The following is a 23,942-nucleotide window of genomic DNA, read 5'->3' on the forward strand; positions in this document are numbered from 1 at the left end:
CGGCAATGCGCATGAATGAGCGGACTTTAACCCTTGTGGTTAACTGTATATCATTGATAACACTGTAGATAGTAGTATATGAATGTAGTGATTTCATGGATACATAGCTACATTGTTACGCGAACAATGTCCAATTGGAACCACGGAAAGAAAAGATAGGTCATAATATATCGGTTTGGTCCATTTCAATGTTTTTCGCAGCCTGTGATTCCGTGTATTCAACTTTTTATTAATTTTCATGTATACCTTGATATTTAATAAAACATATTCACTTGTCAGCTGTGACAACCAACGGCCTACCTTAATGCAAGAAATTAGTAACCTATGAGGCGCCGTTTTACAAGTCATTCCCTTTTGTATAATATCAATAATTTATTCATTGATATTAAAATTGGGAATATATATCTGTGTATCTATCGATATCACAAATTCACCTTTAAGATATTAATAAATCCGATGTATTGATATAAAAAATGAATTATTGATATCACTAAAGTTTATAGATATCACAGATTCGAAATGCATTGATATAAAAAAATCGAATATGTGATATCAATAATTTACTTCTAGGTTCATGAAGATAATGAATTCTTCCTGAAAGTCATACTGTAGTAAATAATTAAGTTACTTAAAAAGTGTCTACAGTATTGTCTTTCTCGCTTTTCTTGCATAAAGTACATTTGATATACTAATTTTGGAAGGGGAATTATTAAAAAATAGATTTAATGAATTTAAGCTGTTAAATCAAACGTGATATGGCAGTCTGATAATAAGTTTAAAATTACCCGCACCACTTGTCTGCAATCAATAAATCATTTTGTGATAGATGTATCTAAAACTTGAATTTGTGATCTCAATAAATCATTTTGTGATACCTTAAAATCGAATTTGTTATATAAATAAATCATTTTAAAATCTAATAGTCGAATTTGTGATATCAACAAATCATCTAAAAATCGAATTATCTCTGAAAGATCACATAATCTGTAGCCTAGAAAATGTAATTGAAACGTAGTTTGAATAGAATGAAAGATACCGTCACACAGAAATATCTCTTCATCTTTGCCATAATATACAACAGGGTATTCTTTTATAAGACAAGGATACTCTCTTGTTAATTTTACTATGCTTGTGAAACGTAAACTGCCACGTGATGTTTTCAAGATGTTTAAATAAAGCCGGTTACAAACATATTAAAGCAGCTGAAAATAATCGTTTCTCAGTCAACCATGACATGACAGATTGTGTTATCTCTTCTGAAAGGCGTGGTCTCACGTCATATCAACCATTGTTTCTCAGTCACAGGAGGCAGTAGGGAGAACAAAAGATCTTGTGGAGAAATCCATGCGCGAGGGCCGTGTGCTGAGCTGACAAACATAGAAACATAATCAGGGATTCGAGCCTGGGATTCGAACACACTATTTAGATTTGTGTTAATGCCTAAGTTAAACACCTCGGACTTTTCGGACTCACGCAGCTGGTATCGCCATGAGTACCATAACTCTTGGTGAGGTGAGGTGAAATGGGGTTTAACGTCGCGTCCAAGATTATTGCACTTATATAGCGACGGTATGTACGTGTGTGTGTTTGTGTGGCTGCTTGTACTAGTCCGAACTGATGCCGATTTATAGAGTTAGCTCACTGATATACCATGCCGCAGTTTAACATGGATACCCCACTCAGACACAGTATACTGACTCCGAGCCGACCAGTCCTTGTTTTAGCCCCTTAATGCCGAGTGCCAGACAGGGTAATTACAAGTGCCATATTTTAATGTCTCTTGGTATGACGCGGCCGGGGATCGAACCCCGGACCTTCCGCTCTCCGGGCGGAAGCTCTACCACTAGACCACGGAGGCGGTCCCAGAACCCATGCACAAATAGCATCAGCAGCTGTGGATTTGTACCTGAAACATGATGCAGTATTTACAGCAGTATACAAACCAAATGAAACTTATTGTAAAAAAAACTTCTTTCCAGGCGCTGGGCATTAAAGGAAAGAAAGCAAGGACAGCTCGGAGTTAGTATAATGTTTCTGAAATATCTCGTATCTATTTCTGGCTTTATCTCGTTATATAAGCATATAAGTGCAATTATCTTGAAAGCGACGTTAACCCCGTTTTCACCTCACCTCATATATCCTGTCAAAGACTTTAACATGTGGCATTTGATAACAAATGTAATTACATATGTCAAATATCACGATTAACCATCATCACAATTGTACATTTGTATACGTACAATATTATAGGAGATACAATTAGATTTGAAAACGCACAGGGTGAGGTTACACATGATAGAATTAGAGCCATCAAATCTACATAGCTCCACATTGAAAACACAGAACCTGGTACATTTTTCTCCATTCTACCATGAAAATATCAAACCCAAACTTTGATGTCAGCGAAGGCAATGAGTACAGCATGGTAGTGGCTATAAAAAGGCAAGCACAAGCCAATAATGTGTCATTCAATTGTCAACATTTTTCAAGTTCGAAAACTTAGCGCTGCCGATCGGAACAGCGCCATAGGACGTATCCAAAAAGGGGAATCGCAGTCTTCTGTTGCACGCCACTTCAGCGTTGTCCACAGCACCATTTGCCGCCTTTGTGACCGATACACACAGATCAATTCCACGGCAGACCGTCCGAGAACCGGCCGACCAAGAGTTACCACCCCTGCACAGGATCGCTACATTCGACTGTTCCACCAATGTCATCGCAATGCCACAGCTACGGAAACTGTAGGACGCATCCCTGGTTTGAGGAGGATATCGGACCAGACTGTCAGGAACCATCTTCGCGAGGATGGAATCCGACCCAGAAGACCAGTTATCGTCCCTGTTTTGCAACAGATCCAGCGACAGCGGCGCTTGCGTTCGTGCCATACCTTACAGCCTTGGAATTTGAGAAACTGGAGACGAGTGTGGTTTAGCGATGAATCACGATTTCTTTTTTACCGGCGAGTTGGAAGACAACGTGTTAATCGTCGTCGAAATGAGCGTTTTGCCCCACATTACGTGAATTCGACAATTTCAGTGGCGGTAGTGTCATGGTGTGTGGGGCCATATCCAACACTACGAGATCTGATTTGGTTGTGGTTCAGGGAAATTTGACAGCAAATCGCTACATGAATCAAATTCTTCAACCTCACCTTCTTCCAATCAATGACTGCCAGATGGAGCTGCCAGGGGAATACCAACATCAACGTCTTGCCCTGGCCGTCGAGATCTCCACCCAATCGAACACTTCTGGAATTAACTCGATCGACGTGTACGTCAACGTCACAACACGCCACAGACACTCCCACAACTGCCCAACGCGTTACAAGCAAAATGGCGCAGAATTCCACAGGATAGAATTCGTACACTTATCCACTCAGTGCCGAGGGAATGGAGAGCCGTGATTGCTGCCCGAGGCGGTCACAGGAGATACTGAGCTCAGCGCAACCTTGTGGCCTTATGTGACATGACAATGAAAGTTTTCAAAGCCTTTGTACAACGACAACATGTGATTATCGAGCTCCAAAATTTCATATTTGTATCTATGATATTAAATTAAATATATCGAAAGTTGGATAATCTACTCCCGATAGACGCTACTGATTTTTATGAAACTTTAGAGGTACATTAACAGAACATTGAGTGGACAACCCCGAAATGAAGTAAGTATGTTTTACGTGTACCTTTCTTCCTGAGCTTATCTGGTTGTTCCTTTTTAGCTCTGTATTGTTCAATTCCACTGCTCATTTTGGGAGACGACTACACTGCACGATTACCCAGCATGCAAACTGACATTTACATATTGTGTTTGTATTATTCGTGGGTTTTAGCAGTTGCCTAAGAATCATGATGGTATAAAGTCATGATATATTTCAGGATTCGAGAACAAATACGTTTGAAACCGAGAGAGAGTATAATAAACAAATCATTAACCAACCATCATCACAACATCCATCGCCGCGTCTACTTAAGACCTTGAACTTCATTTTGCAAAGAAGAGTAGCCCCCCATTCACTAACTGAATCATCTCACTCAACGCTTCACTCAGCAATATTTGAATTATATCACAGAGGCCTGAAACAAAGTAAGTTGGGACCAGACAAACCGGAAGTTGAAAATAGATATGTCAAGGTACGATAACATGCAATCATCCACGTCACCAAGCCTTACTACCCGATACATTTGAGCAGATGAGTGCTGGTGACTTCACTTCTTGTTCACTTTCAACCGCAGGTTGCCTGCCAACTGCAATGTGATAGATTGTATCATCTACCTCTGTGGGCAGGGGCCACAATCATGCCATCGTCTGGAAAGTATGGATCGATCTTCACACAATCAATCATTGTTTGTGAGTTTGCCATGAAAAGACAAGACAAGTTTGCCATGACAAGGGAGATGGTTCTATGTATATACATCTTCTTTGTTATAATGAATGCGGCGTTCCATTAATGGTGCTTTTGAGATTTGCAAGCATTCCTTTTCACGCACCGCACACAACTACAACACCATGTCTTCACCTCGCGTTTCATGCTCATCCAAACGAATCTGGCTCTTATTTTCTCACGTGTTCGTTAATGAACTAAATGCCTCGATCTTGGGTTGTCATGGTCCAATTTCATTACTTCTTTCCCCAAACATTCTGGGACAATTCTCAATATCTTGGTACCAGCCCTGTCCCCACCTGATTCCCATCTGTTACACCTATGGAAGAACTTCTATTAAGTCCCACTCAGACCAGAGTCCTGTCATTTCTCTAATGCATTGTCAATGTCTTTCCAGTCTGACTGATGTCTTTTATTCACCCACCTCCATACTCCTCTCAAGACTTTGTCTTTCTGTTGCTCCTCTATCCAATTCATTTCCATTGTCCATCCATTGCAATTCCACTCAGTGCGAAGTTGACATCAGTATTGTTTTCAGGGAAGACTTTAAGGCACTGTGAACAAGGCTTTCTTGACAGCCTGTTGCCATTTCCACATGATTTGATCTGTGTTCAGTTCGAAAATCTGGTAAAGGATATATCCATCTTGCAACTTGACCCTCCTGATCCCTGAATGTATATTACAAATTCATAGAACCATGGTCAGTTCTTTTCAGACAGTGACTTATAATGTTTGAAATGTTTATGGATGTGTTCGACGGAAAGTAGTTCTTTTCTTGTCGTGCAGTATCTTTTCCATGTTTTGCTCAGAACTCTGCTAGCATATGCAATACCAGTTTCTTTACCATCTTGAATTTGATTCAAAACTCCATTTACATCTATATTGTTTGTATCTGTGTCAAGACGAAATTCCTTATCAAATTAGGGGTATAATCAGATTGGAGCTTCAGTTAGTAATTGTCCAAACAAATTCCCCCAAATTGTTTGAAGGTTTGCATAAGGTGATGCAGTGGAGGTAGAATTCTTCACAAATCGACAATAATATGAGCACATTCTCAGAAAAGATTTCAATTCAATTATATTTGATAGGGCTTGCCATTTTCGAATACCTTCAGTCTTTGCAGGAGCCATTGAACCACCTTGAGCAGAAACAACATGTCCAAGATAATTCACCTCTTTTCAAAGAGTTGACATTTCTTTGGTTTACACTTCTACCCTGCCTTCCTTTATCAATTCAGTACTTGTGAGAGAGCAGGCATGCTCGTGCACACTCTGAACCAGACTCTGAACCTGTTTACGTATTGTCTAACATTATACGTGAATACACTCATGGACACAACAAGTCACACGCCAACACTGATACCTGGACAATGGGCAGTCAGAGGCTTATTAACTTGTTTACCGAGCAACAGCTTCTACACTGACTACTTGTTGTATAGGAACGATGGTTGCTCGGTAAAATATAACTACACTGCTTATTGGCTATGTTCAAGTAGTTTCTATACTACTGGAAATATTTCTACACGGAACTATACTAAGAAACGTATAGTGTTTTCTACATGAGGTTCGGACACATGACCTTGGTTAGTCAGGGTATAACTCATTGGGCAGTGCATGTCTAGGGTAGATACCGACCCAGCAGGGAGAAGTTGATTTATTTTCTCCCGCAGAATGGTCGTTTGAAACACTGCCCGCTGTACTAGAATTTTGGCTTGTCATGTCATGTCTTTGTGATATCTTCAACAGACGTCTTCGTCGCCGGAAGTGAAATGGCCTTCTGTCATACCTGTATGTGTGGATATCACAATGTCATAACGTTTAATGTGACGCTACGTCCGTGTCTGGTCCTTGTTCGCACTTGGAGTTACCACACTGAGAGTCCGACGACAATCTCAACATGGATCTTAAATGGTAGTCTCATAACTATCAGACCGGTGACGCTTTCTAACCTACAGCAAAATATGGTACCTTTTTCATGGCACATAACAACTGAAAGTGATGAACCGATACCATTTTGAATCATCACAGGACTAACCAGTTTACGATGTTTGGCACTTCAGTATGACACACACAGGTAAAGATAATGCTGCACCGTAATCAAAAAAGAAAGTACAGTCTTGTACTGATCACTTTCCAAAAATGATAACAAAAATTATTCTTCAAGAAATAAACACAAAAATATGATGTTTATCCATATTAGTTTAATAGTTATCAACAGGAAAGTTACAACATGCTGCATTTATCTTTGTCACTCTGACATCACAACAATAAATGTCACTTTGAACAAGTAGCACAACACTGTGGTTGGTAGGACTTTAATCTATGCCAGAGATCCCCATGCATGGCAGTATGAACAATTTTATTGTTATGACATCATGACGTCAAAGTCAATACCGCCACGTCATGTTGAGAAAAGTTGATGTGATGGCCAGGGATGCCATCTGTTTTCTTCTTAAGGTTCTGTCCCAGTCCAACAAAGCAAATCTAGTTTCATTACTCAACATGATTCTGACAATGTCGGTAAGACCTCCACAAAAGTTACAACACATCTGAGAATCCACCACTCATTTGATACTGATCTCCTTCTTATGATATTTACTTTATGATATAATTTATTGATAATCTCTGATGTGTTCTTACCATGGATCTGAGCCTTACATATTTACTTAAGAAATTCGGTCATGTGTTTGTTAACTTGGTCCGGAGTGTCCATCATCACCCAGTGACTGGCCTCCTCTATGTATTTGACTGTGTAATTATCTGCAACAGTATTACCAGCCGCCCCCAAGGCCGTCTCCAGGAACGCGTCCTTGCAGCCCCAGATGGTCAGGACAGGACAAGAGATCTTTGGGGTTTTACTCGGAGGGAACCGGGTTAAAGCTCGATAATAATTGATAGAAGCTGTTGCAACACCTGGAGGCAGGAAAAAATGGGTAAACATGAAAAATACAGCGTTACATATATACATAAAATCGATCTGCATGAGTTGCAGTGCCACAAGCTAAGACTTCCAGTGTTTCCATATGACCAAGAAGGTTACTGATCTCAAACGACTAATCCCTGCTCCAGGCAATACTAAAATACTAATCCCCCTGTGAGAATCCCAAGGGCTGAATCGGTGACTAGCAACTTGTGCTTGCAGCATGAGGCGGCTAAAGGGACCGGGTGGTTAGGCTAGGTGACTTCATGACTTTTGTGCCATCATGATTGGAAGGTGCGAGACGTTGTTCATAATTACAATCACTGGTTTGGTTTTTCCAGACTTGATTAATTACAGCCTGCACAAAAACAATATCTTAGTGTTGCTTTATAAACCAAACATCCTAAGGATATATTGGCCGCTGACCCCTGAAAGAACAAACAATCCTATTTCACGGATCAATTTTGATGCCATAATTCTGTTACAGGTAATGTGTCATTTGACCCATGAGTACCCTCAACTACTCGTAGCTTTTGACTGGCCATTGTCTAATATCAATATATCCATGTAAAGTTTAAATATAAATTGTTAACATTAATATTGACAATTCATCTCGCTATAATGACTAAATACTGAAAACAACATAATCATCTACTACACCACACGTTCATAGCCACAACAGAGGTGACTTCACTCTTTAACAACCTCTCAAGCAATTCATTGAACCAGGGACATGGCTCATATGGTGACTATCCGTTTTGCAGATACCCCGACCAAGTTAGCATCAACCGCTAGCATAATAAACAAACAAAAGACAAGGTTAAATGCACTGCAATGTACTCCCTTCCTACCTCTTCATTGAAATGGTATCGGCCACAGATACCCCACTTTGTTGCCATTAGTTAAAAGAAATACAATAAAGAAACTTGAATTTCTCCATAATTCAGGGCAGGCACTGAAAGTTCGATTCATGTAAATGGTGTCGGCTGACTGAAGCAATCTCATCATGTTCAGTTGTTCAAGAAGTGACAAACGCAACCACTGAACGCCAGCCATGGCTTTTGATGTGCAAGGATCTGACCATATCATTAAGAAGCAAATATTGCAATAACAACTCCACTAAACAGAAAGAGTTAACTAACTTACTGTCAATTACTGCTCGAATCATTATAAACAAGCTTACTTTAATCATATTTTCATATCAGATGTGTGTTGTGATAAAGAGCTTGTTTACGAGCCATTACTGGGCTTCTAATCAGCAAACACATACACGGGTATGTTTGAGGTAGGGTGGCCTTTCACTTAGAAATGATGACAATCCATTTGATCGAGGCATTTATGGCACAAGTCTCATTCTTCTACATTGTAACAAACAATTGTAAAATATATAATCTGTATTCTGGAAGATTCCATTCCATTGTGAGGTACACCTGTCAGACTGCAAAATGTGGTGTCTGCACAATGGGGTAGAACTGCCACATGTTGGGCCTTGACACCAAGTAGAATAACGATAACTGTAGTGACATTACTCACCAACAACCGCCCTAGCAATGTATTGAACCCGGGACATGCACACTAATGTAGTGAAACCTACAGCATGGGTAGGTCCAAGTCCTCCTCTAACTGTCACAACACAATTCAAATAGTTGTACTCGATTACTATTATCATAGTTGTACTCCAATTACTATTATCATATTTGTAACCACTGCAATTACCTGGTCTGGAGAAAGCATATTTGTAGGCCTCAATCTCGTCTATCTCTGTAGTGACCCCATACTGACGCCCCGTCAAGATTCCTTCTAGAGCCCACATGTCATTGACTCTCAGTGACAACTCAGGAAGAAATGGAACTTGGAAGAAGAACACGTACCTGATACAGAACAAGAAAGTCAAATATTTACAAAATCACATTCCTCCTCAAAATAAACCAATTATTATTTACCCTTACCCAATTACTGGATACACAAATTCATAACGATACATGAAGAAATCCCTGTGTACTAGTATTGGACAAAAATATCATTTTCAATATGACTCCCAGGGTGGCCATGTTCAAACTGGAAAAGACGTCTTTGACAGTTTTATTGAGATAGGATCATATATCTTTAATCACGAAATTAATGTGTCTCCCTTGCTGGCGTTAATTAAGTGGCCTCGAATTTACCGGTGATCAACTTTTACAAAATGGTGTGTCCACTGTCATCAGTATGCGGATTTGTCCATGGGGACTTTCGTTTATTCAGTGATCGTATATATATATATATATATATATATATATATATATATATATATATATATAAAAATATGCCATGTAAGACGGAAATACACATCAGCTCGAAATTATTATAAAGACCTATGAATGGAGAAAATCGATGGTGGATTTAATATGTTTGTTGATAAATTTAAAGTAGCCTTCTGTGAACACGACAGTGAACAGTTCTGTTCCATGCTTTCGTGTACACCAGCCCATAAAACGAACTCAATCACAGCCAAGGACCGGATATGTCACTTTGAGACTATATTTGGAGGCATGGGTGATATTGATGACTATATTGATTTCCATACAACTATCGACGACTTTGTAAATTATTATCCGATGAACTTATTAATAATTCGGTTGATGAATATTCATTTCTGGATTCTGATATAACTGAATCTGAACTCTTGGAAGTCATCCCTGATATGACATCTTGAAAAGCACCTTGATATTGTGGTCTGGCAATCGAATTTTCAAATAATATACCACAACCCTGTATCGAAATGTTATTAAAATTATATAATGTTGTCTTGCGGACGGGAATTTATCCCGACCAGTGGACATATGGTGTTATCTTGACTATTTATAAGAAAGGACGATCCAAGGATCCAGGAAACTATAGACCTATCACATTACTGGAAGTTGTAGGGAAATTATTTGCAAAACTTATCTGATCTAGATTGACATCTGATCATGCAACATGAAGTTCGCTTGTTGCATATTGGGAAGGACGTGTGGCCGAATAATCTCATGCGTGTAACGTTGTGCCGTTAAAATCCCCAGCACCAAGCCTGTTCTACCATTGTAAGAGATGGCTTCCCGCATCATCACATCATGACAATACCATCACCGGCGCGAATACCTGGTATTGTTGTAATTGTAGAGGTGGCCGTGGTGGTTCTTTTACGCAAGTGACGTAGCCTTATGTATCTGCCCTGTGCTCTCGTAGCGATACGTAGTCGACCGTATCTGGGAAGGTCCCGTGTTTCCACTGTGTCTGATAACGGTTCCACGGTCTTGCAATGGTGCTTTGTGCTATGTGAGAAGGCTGGCTGCAACTGAAGATGATGCTACTGTTTGCAGTCGGCCGACGGCGTTGTTGCGTTTGGCTTCCGTCAGTCGTGACATGTTTTCGCTCTTTACTTGCTTTAAGATTGTGATGGCATGCATTCTAAAATCCAACGTTTTATAGCCCAACAAGTGATGTTGCATGTGCATTTCATGTTTGTGTGTCTCGGCGCCAGGCTCTCACGTGGTTGTGTTTTTGAGACTTTTTCATCAGATTTCTGCAATGCCTCATTCTTTCCACCACAAATCAACCCAATCCATGCAGAGCTGACCAATTCAATTGTGGTATTAACTTTGTATGGATGTCGGCAACACTATCAGATATTAAGTTTTATCATCCAAAACTTGCTCCCACAGGAGATATCGCTTGGATGAGATCAAGCGATATCTACACTGTAGATATCGCTGCAATGAAATTACGTCAAAATGCTTTTCAATGGATACCATGACATCACACAACAGTTACCATGGCTACAATTAGTAGGTAAAAGATGCATATTCGTGTATCGTGTACCTTTAGTGTGATTAGCAAATGGAGAATAGACTATATTTTTGTTACCAAGATTTCTTGAACTGTGCCAAACTCTTCTCCATGTAGCTCCTAAAGCCGTCTAGAGGGGGACAGTTCATCATAATCAGTTTGTCGACCAGTTCTGCGTGCATGGCAGTGAATGTCCAGGCAATGGCGCCTCCCCAGTCATGGGCTACCAGCACACAGGATCTGTAGCCTGGAGGACAGAAGCAGATCAGATGTACTGTACACAAGAGATAAATCAAAATAAATCTGTGTATCTGAATTTTTATCATGGTTATCACACTTAATTATATTTCATTTCGCAAATCTATACCGATACACGGACATAACTTTCAAAATTAGTTTCTTGTATTAGTTGTATGATATTAAAGAACGAATTGGGAACACATTACAACCAGTAGTGAAGTATGCCAGAGGGTGTTCAATCAATCAATCTTTATTTCAAGTACTGAAAAGGCCATAGACCTATAGTACATATATACATACAGTAGCAATGGGTGCAATAGGAATTACATATATCGTAACAAAATATCACATCTATAATGCAGAGGATCTGATGTTCATTGCATGATATATATACATTGAAAGATATTTTGTGACTGTTTCATTTTGGGATGACATGAGGATATAAAATTTGTCTATTCTAGGATTCAGATAAAAATATTTATTTATGTATTCTTTTCTGATATTTGCATACAATGGACAGACTAGCAAAAAATGGTATTCATCTTCCATCTCTTGGCAAGTACAATATTTACACAATCTGTTTTCCGTTGGTATCGCTAAATGTCTACCTTTTTCTATTAGAAGGTCATGAGAACTACATCTGAAACGGGATAGTGCTGTTCGGAATTTCTTAACATTTATATCCAAAAGATATTTTTCGGTCAGAATGAATTATTTAAAACAGGTGTAATGCTTTAACTTATTATGTAAGTTTAGTGAAGAGTACCACTTTTGAAAATACATATCTTTTAGCCTTTGTCTTAAATTATATATGAAACGATCTGGTACTGTTACATGTTGCTCTCTCCAAATGTACTCATACCCGCAAGATTAGAGTATCTTTTTAACACCCGAGGCCCAGTTATTTTTACCTCTGCTATCGTAAAGAATCATCATGGTGTTATTGCCGCTATGTTATGATCTTGTAGGATCTTGAGGGATGATAGTGTTAAGATAGGAAATTTCAAAGTTGACGTTTTTGGATCAGTGTTGCGTAATGCCACGATGTGTCAAAAATTAATTCACACGACGAGGCATATTACATATGTGTCTTCCAGTGGCGATTGGAAAGAGCCTGTCCCACTCATCTTTCAGCGCTTGGCCAAATTTAGACAACGGAGTCGGCGGCCTGACGTTCACGCACTCGTTTCCCTATCATGTCCCAGACGTTTTCAATGGGGGAATTGCTGGTCATGGCATTCTATGGATGTTGTGCTGCTGGAGGTGAGCATTGACGATTCGTGCACGGTGAGCACGGGCGTTATTGTCCTGAAAGACAAAATGTCGGCCCACACGCCTTGCTAATTGGACACCAAAAAGTGTCAGTATGTTGTCCCAATAGTACTGTCCAGTGACCCTTCCTTACACAATATGGAGTGGGGTTCGCTCAGTCATAATTGTGCCACCCCATAATCCCATAACCGTTCCACCGCCAAATCTGTCATTAGGTCTCAGATTAACATTGGCTTGACGTTCTATTCGACTTCGATAGACACGACCATGCCCATCAAGGAAGTGCAAAGTCTCTAGGGACTCACTTAAAAACATGACACGTTGCCAGTTTTGATGTGTAAAACATTGACGTCTGTTGGCACGATGACGATTTCTTAGTGGAGGCACAACACGTGGCCGTCGAGCATGTAACTCGTACTTCTGTAGCCTGATAAAAGTTTGAAGCAAGTTGATTCACCGTTTGAGCTTGATTTCGTAGAGGCTGGTTTCGGATTAATCGATCCTGTACTCTGATCGTTGACCTGGGACGCCCAGAACGGGGTCGATCGTCACCATTTGGGGTTTGTTGGTACCTGCTCCATAGTCTGCTAATCGCAGACTGTGAAACATTGAACGTATTGGCCACCACACCCTGACCTCTGCCATTTTCCAGCATGTTAATAGCCTATAGACGCCGACATCTCTAGTTCATACAAAACAATGAGTGAAATCACGCAAGTCACAACTGTATGAGAGGCAGAGACAATAAGATTGACAGAAATAAGGGTCCACAGAGATTAATCGACATTCCTTTAAAGTGTCAAAATCACGCCCTACGCACTTGTGTGGTGCTACTGTGTGAGGCACGTGCACACTATAGGATGTGTTTTGATGTTATGTTTTACAGACATAAACGTTCCTACAAGGATGTTTGTCGCCAACACGTATCCTTGTTCTTATACTTGGTGCATACATTTTATACTGCATGATACTTTTTTTGAAGAATATATAAATTGTGATTATTTTCTTATTGTCTAACCTGAATTTTTTTTTATTGATTTTTTAATTTTTATTTTATTTTTATTTTATTACGTTTCCTATCATATTTCACATTTCATTTTCACACATAGGGTGTGCATGGACTAGTTATTACATTCAGCATAATTATTATAGTGAGATGTGGTTTATTAATTATAGGCCAATGACATAATAATAACAAAATACATGTTTGCAGCATGGACAGATGAAATATCATAGTTAATACAGGGTTTCTAAATAATTAATGAAAAGAACCAGAAGGCATCGAAACTTGCATAAATACAATATAAATATGCAATACATTTTGTAATTTCATAATATCTAAATATTTCTTTTAGAATAAGTAGTACAATTGTTTTTGCCTTTTTTATTAAATGTATAAAGCATCGATTTTGTTACCATTATTAATGTAGTGATTGAATTGTTATTCGTCTCTGACAAGACAAACAATTTGTTTTGTTCACTACTAAAATTAACTCTTTGAAACTTTTCTATTACACTTTTGGATGAGCATATAGGTTTTAGTGTAACATTTAGATGTCAGGGTTCTCTTTTCCCATATTTTCATTTCCTTTTCTATCTTATCAAACTTGTTTGTGTTGTTTAACCATATTTTCCAATTTGTGACCAGTCAAAATTCCAGTTTTTACGTAACTTGTATCCTTTTCTCACCACAATAGCAACTTGTATTTACTTTCAATCCTGAAAATCGGGCAAAATATTTATTTTTTCAATGTACTCAATGTGGCAGAGATCCATCAAAACTTACTGTAGTATTATCTGCAAATTGTGCAAGCAGATATTTAATAGTACCCATCAGCATGCCTTTGATTTTATTATTATTTCTTATCATTTTTGCTAAGATTTCTGCACAAAGAATATAGATATATGGGGATATTGGATCCCCCCTGGCAACAACCCCTCATAACATTAAAAAGGGACTAGCATATTCATTTACCAAAACACTCGATTCGATATTTTCAAGAAATTAAAAATGTAAATACTTTTTGCATGAAATTCCCTTCCACAGAATCAAATGCTTTTTCAAAATCAGTTTATAAAAGTATATTTGTATATCTCAAAGTGAAAGAGAAGTACTAGAATGATCAGAATGTATACTGAGGATTATAGGATTATCTCGCATTCTTCAACTGAATGTGAAACATTGTGTGAGACTGAAACATAATCCAAACGTGCTTGGTGTTGGCTGTCGGCTTGGTGTTGGCTGTAGGCAGATGAATCTTTTTGAAGGCGTATATAATTCTCGCCATGGGTCTTTAAGCTCTAAACTATCAACTGTCTACAAAAAAGTACTTTCCTTGCTTTGAGATGATCAATACGTTTATAATTCCAAGTGTCCTTGTCGTCATCAAGTATGAGGTTCCAATCACCACATGAAATGATTCTTTCTTATGTTTATTCTACAGTTAGTTCATCAATACTATATCTAATGTCACAAAGGTACCTTCATCTTTATCTAGAATTGAATGCATAACCTTGAATGCAAAATTGTTATTAAATAAAACCTTGTACCCTTTGCATTGCTTTTTGAAGAACAAATATAACAATCTTTATAGCCCCATTGTTGTTTAATTATCTGGGCTTTTTTCATTTCTCCAAAAAAACTAAATACTTGTTTCTTTTTAAAAGTGTTATGTAAGCCTCTACAATTTAATGATAATATGTTAGATTTCCCATCTGTGTACTTTGTCATAAATTACATATTTTGCCATTATAAAATAGGCATAATTTTGTTTATGTTGTATATATTAGCACACGTCAGGTTTTGATGGGGAAAAGTATAAAATATGAACATAAACATGAAAAATAAATGCTTCCTTCGGTTTCATACCGAATCCATACCTAAAACCGCCCAAGTATATGTAGACAACGGTATTAATACAATGTCAGTGACTGCTCAGCGTCAGGTATCAAACACAAGTATTTTCGATTAAATGAATCACTTGCACACTGATAAAAATCAATGTTTTATATAGCAAGGACTAATATATCTACGGGGCATTATTATCTTAAAGACTTTTTGAAAGTGTCTTGTTACATGCATTTAAAGTCAGTAAAACATTTTATCGCTCGTGAATGGACACAGAGAGAAAACACGTGTGATGTGTCCTTGGCCTTGGAAACGAAAACATCCGGATAAGAGTTCACACATTCACCTGGTCAAACGTTGATAAACAAATCAACGTGCTTATCGGCAAGCTTTCACATGGTCTCATTTGTTATCATATAATACCGTGATCCGAAGAAGATCCAACGTTGGATCCATATATGTGTAAAACAAATTTATGAATGAACTTCATCAAAGATGAAAACAGATATATATACAAAAATGAGGTAAATGTTCACTCGGTGTACATGTAATATATAATAAAATAATAAAGTCCACGTTAGTCCATCATCTTCTTTATATCAGTTTCATATACATAGTACTTTCGCTGTCTCATGACAGCTCTTCAGTGTAACAAATCACTGAAGAGCTGTCATGAGACAGCGAAAGTACTATGTATATGAAACTGATATAAAGAAGATGATGGACTAACGTGGACTTTATTATTTTATTATATATATATATATATATATATATATATATATATATATATATATATATATATATATATATATATATATAATCATCTGTGCATCTTCAGCTGACACTGACATCACGTTCAGGTCACAGATGATATCATCTTGAAGCCAATGGCTTTCCACGAAGAGGTAATGTTCTTTCTGTACCCAAGGATCACATCGATGCCTTTCTAGGAGATTATGGTCTGTACTTTATTTTATGTGCAGAAAATGTAGGCCTTTGCCACTGTACCTTTTCAGAAGAACGGGTAGATCAGTATGGTCGATACCTTTCTTTCCCTCAACATTGCCGAGTTTGAGAAACTACCTTGCCACACATCCTGATTATCAGCCATATGTACAAATTAGGATATGTACAGATTAAGGAGAGTTTTTTTAACGCTCATCTTTAGTGTGGCGTGACAGCCGGTGAATGTCTACAACATCCAAGGTGGATGTAAACCCCATGTCCGAGAAAAGTTCATGACAAGATACACCTGGCTGTTCTTTGTCGGGCATGCCATAGAGAAGCAAGTTTTGTTTTGGGGAATACATTTCTTGTGTAAGCAGGTTATTTGCCATTTCGTTTCTGAAATCAGCAACATTCTGTTACATGCGATATGCTCAGTGTTCATCTCGGCATATTGTACTAAGTCATCGGTCACAAACGAATTTTCACTATTTCCTCATTTATTTGTTCCATTTTCAGTGTGAGTTCTGCAGCATTCTTAAAGCGTTTTTTATGAGAGTTATCACGTGATTTTTTTCGCCTACCTCGTTTCCTGTGTTGTTTTCTGCTATATATGTTGTGTTTTCATTTTGTTGTAGGTATTCCTCCATTCTGCCTTTTGAAGCTCTTTCAGAGGTGTCTGTTTTACTTTGTCCAGATCCTTGTCGTGTTGCTGGCATTGTATTTTGTCAGGATTGTGGCGGATTTCGGGAGCTGGTACAATCTAGCGACCTGTCGCTATACGAGTACAACCCGAAGTTGGCTGATACTTGATGTAGCGGGAAAACATTAATGCTCAGTATGTGTGAAATGAAGAAAGTGTATTTGCTTCACACGAACACTATTCCCTACCTACCACACTAGAACCATGAATTCTATGATATAGACAAAATATTTAACATATGTTTCATTCTCCTCTAGGAATAGAAAGAAATGCACAATCAGCTATCTAACTATGTATAAAATGTAAGGCACCTGGCAGCATTTCATTGATTTGTTTACAAAGTTACATAGAGAAATATCAAACCCATCTTAACCATGTTCAATTCAATGCTTCCAAACTGACATAACTACAGCAGGGTCTTGTCGATGGATCCCTGCATGCATGGTGGAGGACTTAAACATTATGATAAAGGTGGTTGCATTTTTCCTATTTTTATTTCTTGTTTAAAGGCGGAATATTCAAGCTATCTGAAGGCGGCCTGTACATAACTGAATCTGGACCGATAATCCAGTGATTGATAACACTCCCGGACGGCTTTTGTTTGTTTGTTGTTTAACGCCGCAATCAGCAATATTCCAGCTATATGACGCCGGCCTGTACATAATCGAGTCTGATTCAGACAATCCAATGATTGATATCATGAGCATCGATCCACGCAATTGACATACATCAACCAAGTCTGCGAGCCTGACCACCCGATCCCGTTAATGGGCTTTTACGTCAAGCATAGTCGCCTTTTACGACACGCATGGGTTGCTGAAGACCTATTCTAACCCGGATCTTCACGATATTTACGTGCAACGCTCCCGCTACGCTAACATACCCACAACCAAGTCACCGATCCTAATCATCCAATTCATTAAGTCGCATCTGACTTACAACCACCATGGGTTGCTTGTCACCATTTCGTACCAAGAATTTCCTTTGGAGTAAATTTAATTTTACCTAGAGCAGGGATGAGCTGTTTAAGATCGGCCACCATCTTGGAAATATTGTAATTGGAGATACCGGAAGGCTTGTCGGAGTCACCATAGCCTCTCAAATCAATGGCCACAACCCTGGGGGAAATAACACAGGTCTTCAAACTTGTAATGAAAAATGAGGAAAAACGAATATCACAGGAATCAGTAGGACACCAGATCTATGGTGGTGAGATCCATGAACAAGGGTACTGTGCTGACAAAGATAAAAACAATCTGGATACGATGACATGCATCATCCAAGTCGGAGAGCCTGACCACCCGATCCCCGTTAGTCGCCTGTTACGACAAGCATAGTCTTCTCTTACGGCACGCATATGAGTTCCTGAAGACCGGTTCTACCCCAGATCTTCACCGGTCCTTCAACATGTGATATGTTAAATAATAAAACTAAATAACAATAATTATCCATCCATTATAGTAAAAGCGACAAAACCCATTTTCATAAGACATCTCTGCTAAACGCAGAGTCGATTCTACGATTCCGACTTTATCATGAGCATGTGTTTATAAATCACTATCAAATAGTGATGATACAAAACACATGCAAAGTCGAGTCAATTCTTCACTTGGAAAAAAACACGGGAACATACGGTGCAAGTGAAAATAAGGAATTGCATCGGATATCATTTTTGTCAATGATGGTCAAATTTGGAAATATTCTCCACGTGTCTACATAAAACCTTTTGAAAGCTTTACCGAGACCGTGAATGTTGTAACCTTGATCAAACAACCTCTGAGAAAGGTAATATGACACTCTTTGAAATCGTGGTAGAAGGAGAATGCTCGATTGTACAACAACAGCTGTGATAAGGCTGGAGTGGCTAGAATATTGCTCGACGTGAAGGGACAGTTGACCATTGGAAAGTTGAAGTTATCCCTCTTATCCCCTAGATATAAATACAAAACGGATAATGCAATCTCACTGGTCTCCGGCTCAGATGTGAAAATCAGTTGAAGGGAATTAGCTATCTGATGGTTATTAAACGATATTAGATCATCGATATACCTAAAGCTATAGTTAAACTGGTGACCAAATTCCCTTGTTTTGACTTTGCCAATCCGAGTTGAAATTCCGATTCATATGGTGGGTATATATGCTATGCATGAACGTTGTGGTATAGGGGAGGTAACTCTTTGGTAACTCTTCACGTGCGAGGTGCGTCACATGAATGGAACTTAGCGATATAAGCGATATAACACATGTGCTCGCCGGGGTCAGCCATCTTAGATGTTGTGCACGACTGTAACATTCCTGAATAAATATTGGAACTTGTTCAAGACTTGTCATACGACGGACACAACACATACTAGAATGCATTAAAAAACATGTCTTGCCTCCAAATTTTACATGGATGTAATCAGAGTCCAGCATTTCGCATATTTTTTTCTCAGTAAACTTCAGATGGCATTTGCTTTCATTTTGGACAAATTGTCCTCAACCTCTTCAGATCGATATGTAACTGTATCTATTTTGCAACAACAGCCCCATGGATCAAGGAATGAAGTTTTCTCTTAAGTTTCTCACGTGGGATAGTGTTGTACAAACTTGAAAGTTCAAATGTTTTGCCTGAATAAATCTTGGTTCTTTTCTGCGATTGCAAAAAGTCAAGCAAATCCTTTGAGTTTTTGAGAATCCACTTGTCGCAAATACTTTCTGTGAATATCAAAAAAGTCCTTCCTTGATTGTATCCATGATGATGTTTTTTCTTTGAGACTGGGAGTTAGTGGTACATTTTGCTGGACCGGCATATATCTGTCTCTATTTTTTTATGGACCTTTGTAATCCGGTATAAAAGAGGAATGGACATTTCTGCAGGTTTTAGAGTCAAATTAAAAGTTGATAATACTTATGCATGCTTTTGGCAGGTTTCTTACTCCGTTAACATACTGGCCTTTTATGTGACATGTCACTTATATATTTAACAAGTTCTTTGATCAAGCAATTGATAAGGTGATGCTAACATATGATCGTTATGTTATTTGAGGCCTTGTCAGTGGCAACAACTACATGTACAAACTTTTCATGTAAGGCAGCCAGACTTTTGATGAAAGCTAGCTGGGACAGAATGGGTGTATTCCAATTCTTTTTCAATTTGTGCATTCTACCAATGACAAGATCAAGCACTGACTTAACCCACCCTGACAGATATTCAACAGGCCCCTCTTCTCCTTTTGCCCATTTTTGGCAACTGTTTCGACAGCAAGTTGTGATGAAACGGTTACATATCATCATGATCATTTCATAATAAGATTGGAAAGACCCTATACACATAGTAATTCTGTGTGGTAAAAGCTGTCATAATCACCTGTAATCCTTCTTGAACTCACGCAGCTGGTATCGCCATGAGTACCAGAACTCTGGGAACCCATGGACAAACAGCATCAGGGGCTTGCTCTCATCGCCCTGGGCAACGTAGTGGATCTTTACCTCCTGAAATGAGTAGATCAATGTTAATATGGTGCAGTATCTACAATAGCGTACATTTGATCCAAACAAGATGAAACCGTTTTATGGATAACTTCTTTATTCTTTATCCATAACAAGTTTAATGTCTCCATGTTCTTCTACCTTCTACCATGACTATATATCCTGTTGATAGCCTCTGCAGTCTCATGGATAGAGTGTCTGTACGGGGTGCGGAAGGACCCCGGCTCCGTCATACCAAAAGACGTTAAAACACACGTGCATTCACGTCGCTATATAAGCGCTATACGTGTAAAAATCTTGAAAGCGACGTTAACCCCGAAATTCACTTTATCTCACATCTCCTGTCAAAGACTTTAGCATTTGTCATATCATTCATAAAATGTATTAACAAATGTAATACAGAATTAACTTGACTAACATGACTTAAATAACATAACTGAAAACGGTGTCAGCATGATCAGCTCCTTCATAAAGTTTCATCCTCACAATATTATTTTTTTTGTATGTTCTGTATATTAATATAACTCACCGCTCAGGGTGAGGTTACAAATTATAGATTTGGGGCCATCAAATCTTAAGGTAACACACCGCACATGACATAGTTCTGTATGGAAAACACAGAACTTGATGTATTTATCTTCATTCTAGCACGAAAATATTAAACGCAAACTCTTTGGTATCAGCGTGAGTGAGTGAATCATCATCGACTGATTTCAGCTTTTTTAAACAGTTTGTCAATAAGCAACGGTCAGAATCAAAGATACACTGATCACCATCTTGAAAAAATGAAAGTCACTTTGTACGAATGATACACTGAAACATTGGTTTTTACATCGATATACTTTGCTCACACATATGATGAGTATTTTAAAATATGTAGAATTATAGCTACTGCAGACATTGAGTGGACAGCCCTGAAATGAAGCAATCCTTGGTTTCGTTCTGCACCGTACACCACATTATCATGATTATGACACCACATCGTTCATTGTGACGTAATCGCTATGACAGAATCGACAGTTTTATCTGTCAGTCGTCACAAAAACGTGTAGTATCTTCCATAGTGAATGTCTATTATGTCTACCTGATATGTATTGCCATGCATACATTGCTTATTGTTAGAAACGTAACTCTGCATTTAGTATCCTACAAATTGTATTGATAATATATTTTAAAATTTACAGACAATGACTGACACGTTTGAGAAAGAAGTACTTTCCAATATAAATATTATCTTCCCTTGTGATAAATATTATCTTCTGTAGTGATGCAGCTGTCAAATCAGCTGTGTCAATCAAAGGTAGTTATTGTGACTTGAAACCTCAAAATATACCGACAATGATTGACACGTTTGACAAAGAAGTATACAAGGAGACTAAATGGATCGGGTGGTCAGGATCTGTGGCTGTGTTGACTGTGTACCGTCGATGTGTATTATTGTTCATAATATCAGTCACTGGATTGTATGGTCAAGGCACAGAGATGTATGGACCACTGTCATAAAGTTGGATTTTTATCAAACAACAAACAAACAGCAAAAGCCTGGAAGTAATATTGATGTATCCGACTTTTGTTTGGTCTTTTGTCTGCAGGTATGTGTGTCACGTCTATTGTACAATTTATCATTTATGTATGTCATCAGCTGATCAACATGACCAATATGTGAAAAATACTTCTAAGCTGCCCAGTGATAAACAAATAATTACTGCTGATAGAATGTGTGAATATGTATATGTATTGTCTGTGAGACCCTTGACATTTTAGAGCCGAAATTAAACATGCATGAATGTGTGCACATGAAACCATGGTAACAGAGATTTCTGTGGAACGTTTATGGACATTCATGTTGATAATATTTATTGCAATAATGCATACACCAGGGAAAATGTAATAATTATAATCATGTCACTCATGATAAGGTTTTTAATAATATCTTAGATTAACATAATAAAATCAATATTGTTTTTATCATTATGCCTCAACAGCGTATTAATGCCTACAAAACATGAACAAATGGTTTTCAAATGACTCAGCACAATTTTAGTCGAAAGTCCACAAAATACATGTATCCATGATGGCGATAATTCTGTTAACTGCACTCGCTTGTAATCTGTGGCCAAAATTGCTCCACTTCGTACAATTTCATGTCGTGAAATCTGGAACGTCTGCATAGTTAATATTATGAGCACAAATAATTTGCAAAGAATACATCAAATGTCCTGCTTTGACGAATGACATGTTTTTTTAACTTACCTCCAAGTGAACATAGCCATGCGTCCCCAAGTCCGGGTCGTTTAGAACTGACGGCATCACATCTCGTTTTCTTCGTGAGAAAAATGCGATAGGGTGTCTCACAAACCATGCAAATAAAGCGAACAAGACGAATGTTGAATAAAAACATCCCAGCCCGAAGGAGATCCACCTGAAAAAAATGTCTTTAATCGCCATACTTCCTGGTTGTGAAAGTCAAAAGTGCTGGCGGGAATGAATAGAACGAAATTAGTTCGTCCCTCTTATATGTGGTAATGCGTGGACTTTGATCTGTAACATAAACTGTTTTACATTGATAACACCGTGCATGCCGGTATATGATTTCATGGGCACGTAGCTACTTTGTTAAGCGAACATTGACCAATGGGACGGAAAGAAAAGATAATCTGCTCGTCATATCATTACAACCTTGAACTTCATTTTGCAAGTGGGAGTAGCTCCCGTCATAGTGTAACTTTTCACACACAGTGAAACGCTGCGCACAGCAATATTTTAGTTGTATCAAAGCGGCCGGAAAGTGAGCATGTTGAGACCAGACAAACCTGACGTTGAAAATAGATATGTACCACGCAGTCAAGCTACGATGACATGAAATCCACCAAGCCTTACAACCCGATATTTTTAGTCGCCACTTATGATAAGTAGTTGAGTGCTGGTGACCTCACAGCTGGTTCTCACTTGCGACAACGGGTTGCCTGCCAAAATGCAGTGTGCATTGAGTGTGTCATCTAGCCCTGAAAGCAGGGGCTATAATCACACTATCGTCTCGTCTGAAATAAAGCGACAAAACCCTTTCTATGGCCATAAAGCAGAGTCGATTGTACGATTCCGACTATATCATAGTTTTTTTTATGAATCACAACCAAATAGTAATGATACAAGGTGTTCGCGACTCGAAAAATGGCAATGATTTTGTAACCTAATGGAAGTAGTAGGTCGTACAAATATAGCCTTTGTAGCTCTGTAGCACAGATGAAACAGTTTTCTGTAATATAATATTACCATTATTTGACCAGAAAGGTTATACAAACACATGCAAAGGCAAGTCAACTGTTCATCTAAAATACATGGGAACAGATGGTACG

At 38.4% G+C, this 23,942-nt stretch overlaps 1 protein-coding gene across 1 annotated transcript; it reads right to left on the minus strand.

Annotated features, from left to right (window-relative positions):
- Positions 1–6,575: 6,575 nt before the first annotated feature.
- Positions 6,576–23,213, minus strand: LOC139467015 (epoxide hydrolase 4-like). The gene is made up of 6 exons (XM_071248729.1): positions 22,840–23,213; positions 20,465–20,589; positions 18,121–18,233; positions 11,186–11,354; positions 9,017–9,171; positions 6,576–7,293 (listed from the first exon to the last, which is right to left on the minus strand). Exons 1-6 carry the CDS (start codon positions 23,032–23,034, stop codon positions 7,043–7,045), a joined length of 1,008 nt encoding a protein of 335 aa, XP_071104830.1. The 5' UTR covers positions 23,035–23,213; the 3' UTR covers positions 6,576–7,042.
- Between the last annotated feature and the right edge of the window lie 729 nt (positions 23,214–23,942).

The sequence above is a fragment of the Haliotis cracherodii genome, unplaced genomic scaffold (genome assembly GCF_022045235.1).
Source record: "Haliotis cracherodii isolate W230 unplaced genomic scaffold, xgHalCrac1.p SCAF_1, whole genome shotgun sequence".
In the NCBI taxonomy this organism is placed as follows: Eukaryota; Metazoa; Mollusca; class Gastropoda; order Lepetellida; family Haliotidae; genus Haliotis; species Haliotis cracherodii.

Bases quoted from the DNA above. Each gene is read 5' to 3' on its own strand.
- LOC139467015 (XM_071248729.1), bottom strand. From the start codon at position 23,034: ATGGCGATTAAAGACATTTTTTTCAGGTGGATCTCCTTCGGGCTGGGA. The intron at 18,234-20,464 runs GTGATTATGACA...TATTTCCCCCAG, and splicing joins GAGTTCAAGAAGGATTACAG to GGTTGTGGCCATTGATTTGA. The intron at 11,355-18,120 runs GTAAAATTAAAT...TCTGTCCTCCAG, and splicing joins ACAGCTCATCCCTGCTCTAG to GCTACAGATCCTGTGTGCTG.